The sequence below is a fragment of the Schistocerca americana genome, chromosome X, assembly GCF_021461395.2.
Source record: "Schistocerca americana isolate TAMUIC-IGC-003095 chromosome X, iqSchAmer2.1, whole genome shotgun sequence".
Lineage (NCBI taxonomy): Eukaryota > Metazoa > Arthropoda > Insecta > Orthoptera > Acrididae > Schistocerca > Schistocerca americana.
In genome coordinates this window covers 264,378,730-264,396,853 of record NC_060130.1, presented here as the reverse complement: position 1 = coordinate 264,396,853, position 18,124 = coordinate 264,378,730, and the positions used below count along the sequence as shown (strand labels likewise).

At 42.5% G+C, this 18,124-nt stretch overlaps 1 protein-coding gene across 1 annotated transcript in view; it reads left to right on the top strand.

Moving 5' to 3' along the window:
- The window catches only part of LOC124556567 (dual specificity protein phosphatase MPK-4), a 134,817-nt gene that overhangs the window by 82,077 nt on the left and 34,616 nt on the right, over positions 1 to 18,124 (top strand). Inside the window, exon 7 of the mRNA XM_047130522.1 lies at positions 14,687 to 14,786. Coding sequence (XP_046986478.1) covers positions 14,687 to 14,786 — 100 coding nt within the window. The remainder of the gene's footprint in view (positions 1 to 14,686; positions 14,787 to 18,124) is intronic.

Below are 18,124 nucleotides of genomic sequence, written 5' to 3'. Positions count from 1 at the left end.
TCAGATAGTTGTCACTTTGGCATCCTTTGTTTTTATTGATTCTGCATATTTTTTACAATTTCATGTATTGTGAATGAAGGAGAATGTGCTGGAAGTTCTCAAAAATTAACTTAAGAAACACAACAAAATATAACATATGAAATGTAGTGGTCTTTCTAACAAGTTTCTGTAATTAGTATTCTTACCTAAAGCTAAGTTTGCAAAATAGCTTTTGTTAATCACTGATGGATTTTTGAATGTATTTCATGACTACATGATACCATGCCCTGCATAATTTTCAGTGCCAAACTAATGCAAGAGAAGTACAGAGTTCAAAGCTATCCATTGTGTATGGCTTTTACAGACTTGTCAAGGCCTTAGGCACAGTAAAGCAAGATGGACTGTGGGCTATACTAAAATTACTGCTCAGAGAGAACCATTTTAAGTCCTCACAGGAGTTGGATAGGGAAGTTAGTTGCCCTCACATGATTTTAGGTTTAAAAAATGTGTAAAATATATTCTCTCAAAATAACTCACACATTGCTATCAGTGAATAAGTCACAAAGAAGGAATATGGTTGAATGATCTGAAGAAATGGTACAGATAGTGTTCAAGTCCAGACTATTAATCTGCTGTAATCCATTTCTTGACCTAGTGTTGAAATATCTGAAGCTCTAAAACGCCTAGATGACATACTTCTATTGCAGAGGGAAACAATTTAAGCCTCTTCAGATTTTGGGAGAGGCAAGTCTGAGATGATGAATTTGATACACCTTGTGCTGTGAAAAGTGTTCCAGACAGGGATAGTGGAGGCAATGAAATCGACATTGTGAAATACATATTGACAGCGTGTTACACTTTGAAAAGGCTTTTCAATGTGACAGACAGCTGAGAGCTCCAGCAGTTGAGCTTTTTCACATAACAGTTCACTTAAAAACTACAAATAAGTACTCACTTGATGAATTGAAAATAATTCCACTATACAGGGTGTTACAAAAAGGTACGGTCAAACTTTCAGGAAACATTCCTCACACACAAATAAAGAAAAGATGTTATGTGGACATGTGTCCGGAAACGCTTAATTTCCATGTTAGAGCTCATTTTAGTTTTGTCAGTATGTACTGTACTTCCTCGGTTCAGCGCCAGTTGGCCCAATTGAAGGAAGGTAATATTGACTTCGGTGCTTGTGTTGACATGCGACTCATTGCTCTACAGTACTAGCATCAAGCACATCAGTAGGTAGCATCAACAGGTTAGTGTTCATCACGAACGTGGTTTTGCAGTTAGTGCAATGTTTACAAATGCGGAGTTGGCAGATGCCCATTTGATGTATGGATTAGCACGGGGCAATAGCCGTGGCGCGGTACGTTTGTATCAAGACAGATTTCCAGTACGGTGTCCCAACAGGAAGACGTTCGAAGCAATTGATCGGTGTCTTAGGGAGCACGGAACATTCCAGCCTATGACTCACGACTGGGGAAGACCTAGAACGACGAGGACACCTGCAATGGACGAGGCAATTCTTTGTGCAGTTGACTATAATCCTAATGTCAGCATCAGAGAAGTTGCTGCTGTACAAGGTAACGTTGACCACGTCACTGTATGGAGAGTGCTACGGGAGAACCAGTTGTTTCCGTACCATGTACAGCATGTGCAGGCACTATCAGCAGCTGATTGGCCTCCACGGGTACACTTCTGCGAATGGTTCATCTAACAATGTGTCAATCCTCATTTCAGTGCAAATGTGTAAATTTTCACAATCAATATGTGTGGGCTGACGAGAATCGCTTCTCAACAACAGATTCGGTGACAGATGGATTGGTAGAGGCAATTCCGTGGCCTCCACGCTCTCCTGACCTCAACCCTCTTGAATTTCATTTATGGGGGCATTTGAAAGCTCTTGTCTACGCAACCCCGGTACCAAATGTAGAGACTCTTCGTGCTCGCATTGTGGACGGCTGTGATACAATATGCCATTCTCCAGGGCTGCATCAGCGCATCAGGGATTCCATGCGACGGAGGATGGATGCATGTATCCTCGCTAACGGAGGACATTTTGAACATTTCCTGTAACAAAGTGTTTGAAGTCACACTGGTACGTTCTGTTGCTGTGTGTTTCCATTCCACGATTAATATGATTTGAAGAGAAGTAATAAAATGAGCTCTAACATGGACAGTAAGCGTTTTCGGACACGTGTCCCCATAACATATTTTCTTTCTTTGTGTGTGAGGAATGTTTCCTGAAAGTTTGGCCATACCTTTTTGTAACACCCTGTATAAACAGACGCTCAGTGAAGTTATTTTGTATACTCATGTAAGAGAACTGGAGCAGTGATCACAGTGAGGGAATTTGTCTTACCCAGAAGAACGCAACAGCTGCCATACAGTATGACTTAGGAATCAGTTTGTCCTCTAGCAGTATAGAATACTGTGCAATGATTTGTGTGGATTTTGTCCATATGCAGTACTTGCATTAGTGTTATTAGTAACTCATACCTGCATTCCATGTAGTGTTAACACATTTTGTTTAAAATAAACACTCGCTGTGCACATCTGCACACTGCCTCACCAATGATTCATACGTCGTGCTGTGGAGGGCCTGTAAAACTTTCTGAAACACCCTGTAGTTTCTTCCTGTGACGTAGTGGAGTAGACAGAGTGGGAATGACCTGCTTGACCTTCAATTTGCAGACCTATGAGGGAGGGAAGTGTATGTCCACAATCCCGCAACCTACACTCCCTTGTGCTTCTACTTCCCCCCCCCCCCCCCCCCCCCTCCTCCTCCTCCCTCCATCACCTTCCACCGTTCACCTTGTTGCACCCCCAGAACACAATTTCTCTCTTAATACAGCTCAACTTCACATAAAGATAGACTTTAATTTTATACCATTACAATCAGCAGTTTTTCCAGCCACTGAATGCAGAAAAAAATGTATAGGACCTTTTTTGTAGGAAATTTTATGTAGTTTAATTTTGTGATGGGAAACATTCTCGCTAGAAGACATGCTCTTAGAGTTATCAGAGAAAAGCCAAAACAGTGACCCATAAACCCACCCCCACTCCAATGCTCACACCCGACCAGTCAGGATTTTTAGGATGTTGTTAGGAACACTCCCTCCTAGCACTGTGCAAAAATTTTCCCCTAATTTTCCTTCGTGGAGTGAACTAAAATTTTATAATTTCTACTCACTTCACTAAGAGTGTAGCTACTGTTTTTATTAATTCTACTGGTGCATGTACAAAGTATTGCTGCTGCTTTTACTGTAGTGTCCCAGTGAAATGAAGTGAGAGATACGTGGTATCTTCAGAGCTGATCTTTTGTTCTGTAAGACTGCATTCTAATATTGCTGTCTATATAAGGGACATGAGTCGATCCAACAGTCATCCATTGTTTGATGATGAAGATGGTGCAGATCTTCAGACAGTTGAGTTTCTACTTAAATGTTTGTATTTCTGACGAAATGCCTGGCCACCAAGATAATTTTGCAGAGTTTAGTAGATTATTTTCCAGGTGATAATGAAAAACCACTGTTGCCAAACAGTTGCAGATGAATTAAAATTATGTAATTAATTTTACAACTCAGCAAAAGCATAATAATTTTGCTTTGTTCCGTTAAACTGTTCACAGAAAAAAACCACGTTTTTCTTGTTTACTTTCTCCTTGTATTTATTATCGCAACAGTTTAACATCTCAGTTAAATGATTGAATTAACCAACGGTACTGTCTAGAATGTCACTAACACAAATGTCAAACTTGCACACAGTTGTGAAGGAAAAGCAAGTGGTGTTGCTGTAGCCTGATAAGAGTCACAATGAATTACGATGACATTGTGGCCTGACTTGCTCTACTACTTGACACAATTATGTATGATGAATGTATATAGTCCTTAGTTGGTTACAGTGCATTCTTAGGACACATGAGTAAGAGATACAGTGAAACTTCATTTATCCACATATGTGGGACCTTAGGTCATGCAGATGACCAAAATTCCTGAAACCCAGGAGATCAGGAAAAAATAGAATGACATGGGTTGAATGCTATAAACACGTTATATTTATTTTTTATGTAAAGACAAAAATTACATATTATTTCCATGTAATGCTGACTGGTGTTGATCTCCATAGCTCACTTTGCCACTCCTAGTGATGTCTAGTGCCTAATTTAGTAAACTGGACTGATTAGCTTTGCCAGTATAAACTGCTCCCTACCAGGAACTTTGAAACTGCATTTGTGAGTGCATACCTGTCCTCTTGTTTAGGGCAGGCAGGTATTGCTGAGGACCACGGTGAGCAGAAATTGTCAGTTACCTTGGAGAATTTGCAGTGAGCAGACGTGTGTCAGCCAGGCAAGCACATCAGTGAGCAGAGTGCATTGTTATAATATTAGAGAAAAGGTTACCTTGGAGACACTACAGCGAGCAACTGGATGTGTCAGCCTGGCAAGTGCTGCAGTGAGTGGAATCCATTGTTTCTTGCCATCTGTTAGAATAACAGGTAGCCTGGAGACACAATTATGAATGGTAGTATGTCTTGGCCAACCAAGCACTGCAGCAGGCAGAAGTGTGAGATTTGTAAAGTAGTATGCACTAGCGCTTTTTATACTATGGAATAAAGTATTTTTACATAACAAGTGGAAATACACTGAGGGGACAAAAGTCTTCAGTAGCAATATGCACATGTACAGATGACGGCAGTATTGCATACAAAAGCAGTGTATTAGCAGATCTGTCATTTGTACTCAGGGGATTAATGTGAAAAGGTTTCCAACGTGATTATGGCCACACAATGGGAATTAAGAGTCTGAACACACAATGGCATTTGGAGCTAGATGCGTTGCACATTCCATTTCGAAAATTGTTAGGGAATTCAGTATCCCGAAACCCACAGTGTCGAGAATATCAAATTCCAGGCAGTACCTCTCACTACGGTCTTCACTTAACAACCGAGAGCAGCAGCAGCCTTTGTGTAGAGCTGTTAGTGGTAACAGACAACCAACACTACATGAAATAACCGCATAAACCAATGTGGGATGTACTACGAACATATCCATTAGGACATCGTGGTAAAATGTGGCATTAATGGGCTATGGTAACAGACGACCGATGTGAGTGCTTTTGTTAACAGCACAACATCGCCTGAAATACCTCTGCTGAGCTCGTCACCATATCGATTGAATCCTATATGACAGGAAAACTATGGCCTGGTCAGGTGAGTCCTTATTTCAGTTGCTAAGAGTTGATGGTAGGGTTAGTGTGTGGCACAGACCCCATGAAACCAGGTGCCCAAGTTGTCAACGAGGCACTTTGTAAGCTGGTGGTGGCTCCATAATGATGTGGACTGTGTGTACAGAGAATGGATTGGGTCCTCCGGTCCAATTGAACTGATCATTGACTGGAAATGGTTATGTTCAACTGGTTGGAGACCATTTGCAGTCATTCACGGACTTCACGATCCCAAACAATGATAGAGTTTTTGAGGATGACAATGTGCAATGTCAGAACATTCTGGACAGTTCAAGTGAATGATTTGGTCACCCAGATTGCCCGGCATGAAACCCTTCGAACATTTATGGGACTTAATTGAGAGGTCAGTTTGTGCGCAAAATCCTGCACCGACAACACTTTCACAATTATGGACGGCTGTAGAGGCATCATGGCTCAATATTTCTGCAGAAGACTTCCAATGACTTGTGGAGTCCATCCCACATGAAGTTGCTGCTCTATGCCACAATATTAGGATGTATCCCAAGACTTTTGTCACCTCAGTGTAGTTTTCGCAGCAGTCGCTGAAATAGTGTAACTGAGGTGGAAAAAGGGGAACCAGCCCGCATTCGCTGAGGCAGATGGAAAACCGCCTTAAAAACCATCCACAGACTGGTCATCTCACCGGACATCAACGCTAATCCACCAGGCGGATTCATGCCGGGGACCAGCACGCCTTCCCACCCGGAAGGCAGTATGTTAGACCGCACGGCTAACCAGGAGGGCTGTATGATAATACAAAAATAATTGCAGCCAGACATGCAAAGGCTTTGTTGACCTTGTATGCAGTCGATCATGGCATGGCAACCTGTTACAGGCAATTAATCAATCGTGTGTAGCCATTTGAAGGCCTTGGAGGCTCTTAAACCTGACATTCTACTACATGAAGTCATTCGTTTGGAAGCAATTCTGGCTGCTATGTGACCTACCGACTGTCATGAGGGGGGGGGGGGGGGGGGGCGGGGCAAAAATGTGTGTGTCCATGTTCACCACTTAGAATCAACTAATAGACTTTTTAGAAAAGAAAGTCAGGCTCTTGAGCTGATCGGTGTCTTTTTAGAAAAAAAGGGTCAGGCTCTTGATTTGATTGGCTTCAGGGACATCACTTCTAAGGATCTGCAAGGAAATACCAGTAACTCAAATCAAACAGGGCATGCCAGGAAGGCTCATCTGCTTAAAAAAAAAGCTGAACCTAGTATGTAGTGTCGGAAGTTCCATGCGGCTTTTTGCAGATGATGCTGTAGTATACAGAGAAGTTGCAGCATTAGAAAATTGCAGCAAAATGCAGGAAGATCTGCAGCAGATAGGCACTTGGTGCAGGGAGTGGCAACTGACCCTTAACATAGACAAATGTAATGTATTGCGAATACATAGAAAGAAGAATCCTTTATTGTATGATTATATGATAGCGGAACAAACACTGGTAGCAGTTACTTCTGTAAAATATGTGGGAGTATGTGTACGGAACAATTTGAAGTGGAATGATCATATAAAATTAATTGTTGGTAAGGCAGGTGCCAGGTTGAGATTCATTGGGAGAGTCCTTAGAAAATGTAGTCCATCAACAAACGAGGTGGCTTACAAAACACTCATTCGACCTATACTTGAGTATTGTTCATCGGTGTGGGATCCGTACCAGGTCGGGTTGACGGAGGAGATAGAGAAGATCCAAAGAAGAGTGGTGCATTTTGTCACAGGGTTATTTGGTAAGCGTGATAGCGTTACAGAGATGTTTAGCAAACTCAAGTGGCAGACTCTGCAAGAGAGGTGCTCTGCATCGCGGTGTAGCTTGCTGTCCAGGTTTCGAGAGGGTGCATTTCTGGATGAGGTATCGAATATATTGCTTCCCCCTACTTATACCTCCCGAGGAGATCACAAATGTGAAATTAGAGAGATTCGAGCACGCACGGAGGGTTTCCGGCAGTTGTTCTTCCCGAGAACCATACGCGACTGGAACGGGAAAGTTAGGTAATGATAGTGGCATGTAAAGTGCCCTCTGCCACACAGCATTGGGTGGCTTGCGGAGTATAAATGTAGATGTAGATGTAGAAGCTGAGGAGGCATGTCAATTTTATAATGAATCTCATGCCATCAGCAAATGCAAGGGCTTTCAAGCACTAAATATCGATTAGCAACAGACATTTGTAACAAGAAATAAGCTTTGCTCTTGTGCACATGCCCTGGTAACTTCTCAAATAAATGTGAGGTTTCTCCTTATAAGACCTCTAAATGAAGGCACAATGTACTGCTATTGCTCCACAAGTCAGCTAATTCAAAGGATAGACAGAATTGTGAATCTGGAAGCCTACAGAGGTGAGGTCTCACATAAACTGTGATACTTTGTTGGCAACTGCTGTTGTCAACATTAAAGGCGGCATGAGTTGGCAGCAGTCTTGTAGAGTGCTGCTAGGTAGTGCAATCCAGCTGTCTTTTATATCTAAGAACATGGCATATAAATTAAAATTGAAATGAAATAGTAATATTCTGTGAATGGCATAAACAATGCCTTTGCAGACTCAGTGTCTTATACATATATTGTTGAAGTGTCATCTAGGTTTAGCAACTTTCATATTAGAACTAGTTATGCTATTTGTGGACAATGTCACCAGTGACTTACCAGCAAGCAATATAGGCATAAGATTTTGGAATGTCCCACTTGATCTACCAGTTGCTGATTCCGAATTCAACAAGCCTGTCATAGTACATTTAATTCTTGGTGCTGAGATTTTCATCAATGTTGTATGTAGAGAAATGTTGGAGAAACCAAATCACCATGACTGATTGAAACTAAATGTGGCTGGATTTTATCTGGTAGAATTACTTCAGTTTCATGCATCATGCCTCCTCTTACAGTGGCCACGTGCTTTGTTATTGGTTACAATCTAGTCACCAAACTGCGAAGGTTTTGGGACCTAGTGGAACTTGACTGTTAACCCTTAGGTGAATCATGACAACAAGGCCTCTCGATGACTGGACCATCTTGAGCAGAGATTTAAAAGGTAACTGAATCTGAAAAGGGAATATGCCACATTCGTGTATTGAACTATGACTCATGGAGGATGGTTGGTCCCACTATCCAACCAGATTTATTGTCCCATATTATAAAATTAATGTGAGTCTGTCAGATGACCTAGCAAAAATGTATCAACAGGTCTCTCTGTCTCCATGCTGATGATAGGAAACTGCAGAGAATTCAGTGGTGCGAATCGCCATCTAAACCAATGCCGGAATATAAATTACTTACAGTCACTTATGGAACTGCTCCTGCAGCCTTTCTTGTGACTACATATCTACAACAGTTGGCTGTGGAAGCTCAGGACAGGTTTCTAGTGGCATCATAAACTTTGTTGTGTAGCTGCTATGTGAAAGACTTCTTTGGTGACCCAACTATCTGCTTTTGGGGAATTTTCACTGAGGAAATGGCATTCCAATAGTTACAAAGTTATGGAACAAATTCCAGTGCGGGACAAGAGAAACATATTTGCCTTGTAATCCAATAGTTACAAAGTTATGGAACAAATTCCAGTGCGGGACAAGAGAAACATATTTGCCTTGTAATCTCACTGCCGAAGAAGCCATAAAACTTTAGGAATCTTATGGCACCCTAACTCTGACACATTTCAGTGCCGTGTACAGTTGAAAAATCATCAGTGCTTAAAGATTAGCAAGCATAATGTTATGTCTACAATAGCATCTATTTTTGACCCACTAGGACTTCTGGGTCCAGCAGTCATAATGTGCAAGCTGTTCAGACAGTACTTGGGGCAACTAAGTCTTGATTGGGGTGAAACTCTTCCATCCAACCCAGTTAATGAATGGCGTGCCCTTTATGTGTAGTTGCCTTCCGTAAATGATATTTTGAATAGAAGTAAGATCATTCCCTGTCGTCAATATGATAAACTAAAAATCCATCTTTTGTGATGCTTCACAGTTGCTATATGGTGCTTGTGTATGTATCGGATATGTTCTTCACAGTAACGATGTTGTAGTTTCGTTGGCTGCAGCCAAATCTCGTTTTGCACCTGTCGGACAACACACACTACCATGACTGGAATCATGTGGTGCACTGCTTTTTGCTCAACTCATTTGCAAGGTGGAAATTGTCTTAGACGTCATAAAAAATAGTGTTGTACATCTGTGGATGGGCTCCACAATAGTTCTCTATTGCCGGCAACATAGTCCTAGTCACTGGAAAACTTTTGTTGCCAACAGGGTCTGTGAAATTTAGGACTGAGACAGTTTCTAGTTGGAGACATGTTAAATCAGAAGACAGCCCTGCTGATAGCTTATCATGTGGCATTAGTCCCACAGTGGTGGTCTGGCCCTTCATGGCTATCAAACTATGACCTGGACTACAGCAGTTGACCTTTACTTGTGGTAGAAGATACACCAGAAAGAATGTGTGTCCAAGTATCCTTGGCATCTGTCATTAAGCTTGATGATGAATTGCTGTGTAAATATTCTTTATTCAAGAAAACCAACAGGGTTTTGGCTTATGCACTGAGGTTTTCTAACAAGAATAGGTTGCAACAAGCAGACAGAATAACTGGCCCAGTCACCTCACAAGAATGCCAAAATGATATCAAAAGAGCCTTTGGCGTAGTTCAACATGGTGAATGTGGCAGTGAGATCACTTTGCTGAAGGTCAATGCCTCTGTTCCACATAATAGCAAATTAGAAGATTTGCACCGGTTCATTGATCCAGAAGGTATTTTATGAGTGGGAGGAAGGTTGATGAATGTTAATGTACCGTATGATGAGTGACATCCTATTATGATACTACATGAGATCATTTGACAAAAATTCTCACTGTGTATGAACATGAAAATCAGTTGTATTCTGAGTCACAGCTTTCGCTGTCTATGTTCCATAAGACGTTTTGGATTCCCAATGGGCAGAACAGTTAGAAGCATCATCGGGAAATGTTTGAAATGCTTTAGGTATAAGTCCTAGGTTGCAGTTCAACTTGTGGGTCAACTACCAACATCTAGAGTAAACCAGTCTCATCCTTTCAGTTTTGTGTAGTGGATTATGTAGGCCCTGTTATTGTGAAGCATGGTGGAAGATGGTGTACAGTTACTACCAAGGCCTATATTGCTTTATTTTTATGTATGACAACCAAAGCCATCCACCTATAGTTAGTTAGTGACTTAGTAATGAACTCATGTCTGGCTGTCCTGAGCAGATTCATTGTGAGAAGAGTGAAACCTTCTCACATGTATGGTAATAGTGGTACTACATGTCTAGGTGCACACAATGAACTTAAACTTTTTTTCTGCTGTGATGCTACAGATGAGTGTGGTGAACTTTTCAACCTCAGAGGATATCACTTGGAATTTTACTCGACCTCATGCTCCTTATTTTGGTGGACTGTGGGAAGCAGGGCTCAAATGTATGAAGTCACATCTCAAACGTGTCATTGGCAACACAGTATTGACATATGAAGACCTGAGTACATTGTTAACTTGGGTAGAAGTGTGTTTAAATTCAAGGCCATTGTGTGCTCTCTCTCATGACATAGATTCTCCATCTGCTCTCAGTCATGGGCATTTTCTAATTGGACAGCTGTTTGTGCCAATCCTGAACCCTCTGTCCTTAAGATTCCTGCAAACAGTTTGCACAGAGCAGCTGCATCAGTCCTCTTGGAAGAGGTGATCTATTGAATACTTGCATCAGCTGTAGCAATGCAGTAAATGCACATCAGAGGGAGCAATGCAGCCCTGGATTGGCATTCATGTTCTGACCAAGACGTATCCTTGCCTCCCTTGGTGTGGATGCTGGGTGTCGTCGAGCAGCTGTTTCCCAATCATGACAAATGTGTGCGTGTAGTGATAGTAAAAACTGCTAATGGACAGATTAAGAGACCTACAGCAAAACTGTCTCTTCTGCCTTAGCAGTGAATCAGTTATGTGTTCCATCTCATTTGTGTGGTGGTAAACAATAGAAGCCCATCACCTAATTGCTATTTACAGCAGCAAATCATACGACACAATCTCAGCTTGAGAAACTGTAAATTTTCACTTGTGGATCGAGTGACTATTGTCAGCATTAATTTCTTAACCGCCATATTCATGCAGTAATATTTTTCTTGCTTTTTCTGGCCTAAATGTTAAGTACTCTTCATGTCTCTTATGCAGTGTGACAATAATATTCTCTCTCTCTCTCTCTCTCTCTCTCTCTCTCTCCCCCTCCCCTCCCCCCTCTCCCCCTCCCCTCCCCCCTCTCCCCCTCCCCTCCCCCCCTCTCCCCTTCCCTCTCCCACTCCCCCATCTCTTCCCCCCCCTCTCCCTCCCTCCCAATAATAATCTCTCTCCCCCTCTCCCCCTCTCCCCCTCTCCGCCCTCTCCCCCCTCTCCCCCCTCTCCCCCTCTCCCCCCTCTCCCCCCCTCTCCCCCCCTCTCCCCCCTCTCCCCCCCTCTCCCCCCTCTCCCCCCTCTCCCCCTCTCCCCCCTCTCCCCCCTCTCCCCCCTCTCCCCCCTCTCCCCCTCTCCCCCTCTCCCCCTCTCCCCCTCTCCCCCTCCCCCCTCCCCTCCCCCTCTTCCCATCCTTCTCCCCATCTCTTCCCCCCTCCCTCCCTTCCTCCCTCCCCCCTCCCCCCCTCTCCCTCTGTCTCTCACCCCCCTCCCTTTTTAATTGTTAATATTTTTCATGTTTTGTATGTGTTCTGACAGTAATATTTTGTTACTTTTTGTGTAGCCTAAATGTTGTATTTTATTTTTATGTGCTCTGATTTTGTATCTAGTGATATTCATTTGTATTGTTTTCCTTGTTTGGGATTGATATTTTCATTTGTTGCTCATTAAATTTATATTTATCTCGTAAAATGAGAAGTCTCATTGGAATATTATGGTGTCACTGGTAAGTCTACGAAATGGTTTGAGTCTTCTCTAACCAACCAGAAACAAAGGTTGTCATTGTGAAATGCCTGTTCAGTAAGCAGTCTGTCTTCGTTTGATTGGGAATTAATTACATATGATATTCCTCAAGGTTCCATCTAGGGTCCTTTGCTTTTTCTTGTGTACGTAAATCTGTTACATTGCCAGATGCTAAGTTTGTTTTGTTTGCAGACAATACAAACATTGCAATAAGTAGCTAGTCAAGTGCAGATTTCTGCTAATCAAATTTTCACTGACATTAACAATTGATTTAAAGCTAATTCACTGTCATTAAACTTTGAAAAGACCCACTATATGCAGTTCAGAATCTGCAAGAGATTTCCTTCCAGCATGTGTACATCATATGAAGACATGCAGATTGAAGAGGTTGGCAGTGTTAAATTTCTGGGATTACAACTCAATAATAAATTCAGTTTGGAAGGGCATACCACAGAATTGCCGAAGTGCCTAAACAAGTCTGTATTTGCAGTGAGAATGATGTCAGATGTAGGAAAAATAAATATAAAAAGAACTTGCATACTTTGCTTACTTTCATTCTGTTATGTCATACGTGGGATAACACATCAAACCAAGCAAAAGTTTTTAGCACGCAAAAGTGTGTACTAAGTATCACTTGTGGTGTAAATTCGAGAACATCTAATAGAAACCTGTTCAAGGAACTTTGTATTCTGACCACTGCTTCTCAGTATATTTATTCCTTAATGAAATTTGTTGCAAGTAATATATATCTATTTCCAACCAATAGCTCAATACATAGTGTCAGTACGAGGAATAAGAACAATCTACATAAAGACCTAAAATCACTTACCTTGGTCCATAAAGTGGTCCAATATTCAGGAACCCCATTTTCGATAAATTGCCAGCAATTATTAATATCTTGGTTTCAGTTAAAGCACGGTTTAAACAGAGTTTGAAAGACTTTTTGATGGGCAACTCGTTCTACTCTATAGATGAAAATCTTAACAAAGACTGTTAGACCTGCTTGAGTAAAAATGTCTGTTAGATTTCAGTTTTGAGAGCACTTGGTCAAAACAGTCAAGAGTAGATTTTTGTGTAAAATGAATTTATTAAAAGTGCATAACTATGTTTCATCCTGACTGTGTATTCTGTAAATATTAGCAGTTCCAGTTTATTGTAATGTATTCATCTGTTTGACGATCTCCTGACAAATGATAAGGGTAGTAAGTATTATATTCGAATGTTTTATATCGTACTTTCTGACATGTTCCACACCCAGAAGAATCATCTCATTTTTTGGTCTATGGAATGAATCTGATCTAAGAGTGGGAGTATGTTGAGTTCCATAACTCACTTTGCACCCTCCAAGTGCCATCTAGTGGCATGTTGCAAACTGGATAGGTCACCTTCTACAGTATAACCTTCTCCTTGTCTGGGAATATTGTAACTTCAGATGTATGGAACTGGACTTTCCAGGTTTTATATACATGCAAGTTCTGCCAAGTGGCCATTAAGAGCAGATACATCGAGTGTCCTGGAGATACCATAGTGAACAGAAGTATATCTTGGCCAGCCAAGCACTACAGCAGATAGAAATGTACAGTTTGTAAAGTACTGTGGAGTAGCGTCTTGTGTATTATGGAATAAAGTATTTTTACATAACAGGTTGTGTTAAATCTCATCATTGTGGAGAGCAAATAAAGCGAGATTAGTGAGTCCTTTTGTACTATACACTCCAAACCTAAATGTACCAGTGCAGGAGGACCAGAGGCCTGCAAGTGAACTGCATACAACTAGATATCGAGGAAAAAAATCGTGAGATTTATACACTGAAATAATAAATTTCTTTTGAGCCATATCTGTATGTCACCTACATGCAGCATCGTAATGTAGGGATTTCACCAGCATCAGTTCAGCTAAAGAGTTTTTTTTACACGTGTAGTCTTGTAGGACTAAATCAAGGAGCAAATCTTCATGGTCATGGAAATAAATCATTATTTTGACCAACTGTGTTGTTGCCTACATGTGTGTCATAATGCCTTTAGAGTGAGCACCATTTCCATCAGGTAATCCACCATCTCTGTTATCTTTGTTTGCAGATAAACAAATGGCAATAATTTCATCATCAGAAATCACACTGTAACCAATGTCATTGTTTTTTCACAGCATGTCTGAGCATACTGAAATCTTTGCAAATGCTTCATGACAAATTCAGCAGCAATGTTTTTCAACAGTTTTCCTTTATCCATCCTATACAGTTCATGTAAATTTTTGTCCACAGACACTACAACTTCCTTTTTCTTTGTTGCCAGTTTACACTCTCAACAAATAGGACAATACAGTACTTTACAGCTCAGAGTCAACTTGTTAATTGACACATAGCCAGGATCTGTATATAGCACTCGGTTGAATTTAAATTTAATCGTTGTTGTCACAGATTGTTGCCTTTAATCCAGTTAATGAGGTCCAGGTAAACAAAGTTCCACTGTACCACATTTCAGCCTTCTTAAGAATCTAGTATGAATTCAACCTAAAATAGTTTCCTTACTTGTTTGATTTGGGGTACAACATAACAAGAGAAAATTGTTACAGTCAAGATATTGCCAAAAAGCTGTGCAGATGTTGTGAAGCCAGATCCGGGTTTAATCACCGTTAGACCTGAGCCTCTGGTCTATTGTTGCCGTAAGTGTAGGTGAGTTTTGGTAAATGTTTAGTTTACATCACTGGTTCTAAACTGGCATTGAAATTTCTTCCTTATAAGTCTAAGCAAACCAGGTAACTGATATTGCAGTGTGTGCCTTGTGCTCATATTGCAGTGTGTGCCTTGTGCTCAAGGGCAGTGTGTAACTTTAGTATTGTCTGTTTCCCATGCTTTTTTGAAATTGCATTAAGATAAAATGTAGAACAATCTAAAATAATAGAAAGTCTAATTATATATCTAAAAACAAAGATGATGTGACTTACCAAATGAAAGTGCTGGCAGGTCGACAGACACACAAACAAACACAAACATACACACAAAAAATTCAAGCTTTCGCAACAAACTGTTGCCTCATCAGGAAAGAGGGAAGGAGAGGGGAAGACGAAAGGAAGTGGGTTTTAGAGGAGAGGGTAAGGAGTCATTCCAATCCCGGGAGCGGAAAGACTTACCTTAGGGGGAAAAAAGGACAGGTATACACTCGCACACACGCACATGTCCATCCACACATACAGACACAAGCAGACATATTTAAAGACAAAGAGTTTGGGCAGAGATGTCAGTCGAGGCAGAAGTGTAGAGGCAAAGAAGTTGTTGAAAGACAGGTGAGGTATGAGTGGCGGCAACTTGAAATTAGCGGAGATTGAGGCCTGGCGGATGACGAGAAGAGAGGATATACTGAAGGGCAAGTTCCCATCTCCGGAGTTCGGATAGGTTGGTGTTGGTGGGAAGTATCCAGATAACCCGGACGGTGTAACACTGTGCCAAGATGTGCTGGCCGTGCACCAAGGCATGTTTAGCCACAGGGTGATCCTCATTACCAACAAACACTGTCTGCCTGTGTCCATTCATGCGAATGGACAGTTTGTTGCTGGTCATTCCCACATAGAATGCGTCACAGTGTAGGCAGGTCAGTTGGTAGATCACGTGGGTGCTTTCACACGTGGCTCTGCCTTTGATCGTGTACACCTTCCGGGTTACAGGACTGGAGTAGGTGGTGGTGGGAGGGTGCATGGGACAGGTTTTACACCGGGGGCGGTTACAAGGGTAGGAGCCAGAGGGTAGGGAAGGTGGTTTGGGGATTTCATAGGGATGAACTAAGAGGTTACGAAGGTTAGGTGGACGGCGGAAAGACACTCTTGGTGGAGTGGGGAGGATTTCATGAAGGATGGATCTCATTTCTGGGCAGGATTTTAGGAAGTCGTATCCCTGCTGGAGAGCCACATTCAGAATCTGATCCAGTCCCGGAAAGTATCCTGTCACAAGTGGGGCACTTTTGTGGTTCTTCTGTGGGAGGTTCTGGGTTTGAGAGGATGAGGAAGTTGCTCTGGTTATTTGCTTCTGTACCAGGTCGGGAGGGTAGTTGCGGGATGCGAAAGCTGTTGTCAGGTTGTTGGTGTAATGCTTCAGGGATTCCGGACTGGAGCAGATTCGTTTGCCACGAAGACCTAGGCTGTAGGGAAGGGACCGTTTGATGTGGAATGGGTGGCAGCTGTCGTAATGGAGGTACTGTTGCTTGTTGGTGGGTTTGATGTGGACGGACGTGTGAAGCTGGCCATTGGACAGGTGGAGGTCAACATCAAGGAAAGTGGCATGGGATTTGGAGTAGGACCAGGTGAATCTGATGGAACCAAAGGAGTTGAGGTTGGAGAGGAAATTCTGGAGTTCTTCTTCACTGTGAGTCCAGATCATGAAGATGTCATCAATAAATCTGTACCAAACTTTGGGTTGGCAGGCCTGGGTAACCAAGAAGGCTTCCTCTAAGCGACCCATGAATAGGTTGGCGTACGAAGGGGCCATCCTGGTACCCATGGCTGTTCCCTTTAATTGCTGGTATGTCTGGCCTTCAAAAGTGAAGAAGTTGTGGGTCAGGATGAAGCTGGCTAAGGTAATGAGGAAAGAGGTTTTGGGTAGGGTGGCAGGTGATCGGCGTGAAAGGAAGTGCTCCATTGCAGCGAGGCCCTGGACGTGCGGGATATTTGTGTATAAGGAAGTGGCATCAATGGTTACAAGGATGGTTTCTGGGGGTAACGGATTGGGTAAGGATTCCAGGCGTTCGAGAAAGTGGTTGGTGTCTTTGATGAAGGATGGGAGACTGCACGTAATGGGTTGAAGGTGTTGATCTACGTAGATCATCCCGCAACTACCCTCCCGACCTGGTACAGAAGCAAATAACCAGAGCAACTTCCTCATCCTCTCAAACCCAGAACCTCCCACAGAAGAACCACAAAAGTGCCCCACTTGTGACAGGATACTTTCCAGGACTGGATCAGATTCTGAATGTGGCTCTCCAGCAGGGATACGACTTCCTAAAATCCTGCCCAGAAATGAGATCCATCCTTCATGAAATCCTCCCCACTCCACCAAGAGTGTCTTTCCGCCGTCCACCTAACCTTCGTAACCTCTTAGTTCATCCCTATGAAATCCCCAAACCACCTTCCCTACCCTCTGGCTCCTACCCTTGTAACCGCCCCCGGTGTAAAACCTGTCCCATGCACCCTCCCACCACCACCTACTCCAGTCCTGTAACCCGGAAGGTGTACACGATCAAAGGCAGAGCCACGTGTGAAAGCACCCACGTGATCTACCAACTGACCTGCCTACACTGTGACGCATTCTATGTGGGAATGACCAGCAACAAACTGTCCATTCGCATGAATGGACACAGGCAGACAGTGTTTGTTGGTAATGAGGATCACCCTGTGGCTAAACATGCCTTGGTGCACGGCCAGCACATCTTGGCACAGTGTTACACCGTCCGGGTTATCTGGATACTTCCCACCAACACCAACCTATCCGAACTCCGGAGATGGGAACTTGCCCTTCAGTATATCCTCTCTTCTCGTCATCCGCCAGGCCTCAATCTCCGCTAATTTCAAGTTGCCGCCACTCATACCTCACCTGTCTTTCAACAACTTCTTTGCCTCTACACTTCTGCCTCGACTGACATCTCTGCCCAAACTCTTTGTCTTTAAATATGTCTGCTTGTGTCTGTATGTGTGGATGGATATGTGCGTGTGTGCGAGTGTATACCTGTCCTTTTTTCCCCCTAAGGTAAGTCTTTCCGCTCCCGGGATTGGAATGACTCCTTACCCTCTCCTCTAAAACCCACTTCCTTTCGTCTTCCCCTCTCCTTCCCTCTTTCCTGATGAGGCAACAGTTTGTTGCGAAAGCTTGAATTTTTTGTGTGTATGTTTGTGTTTGTTTGTGTGTCTGTCGACCTGCCAGCACTTTCATTTGGTAAGTCACATCATCTTTGTTTTTAGATATATATTTCCTACGGGGAATGTTTCCCTCTATTATAACCATATCAGAAAGTCTAATTAGATATG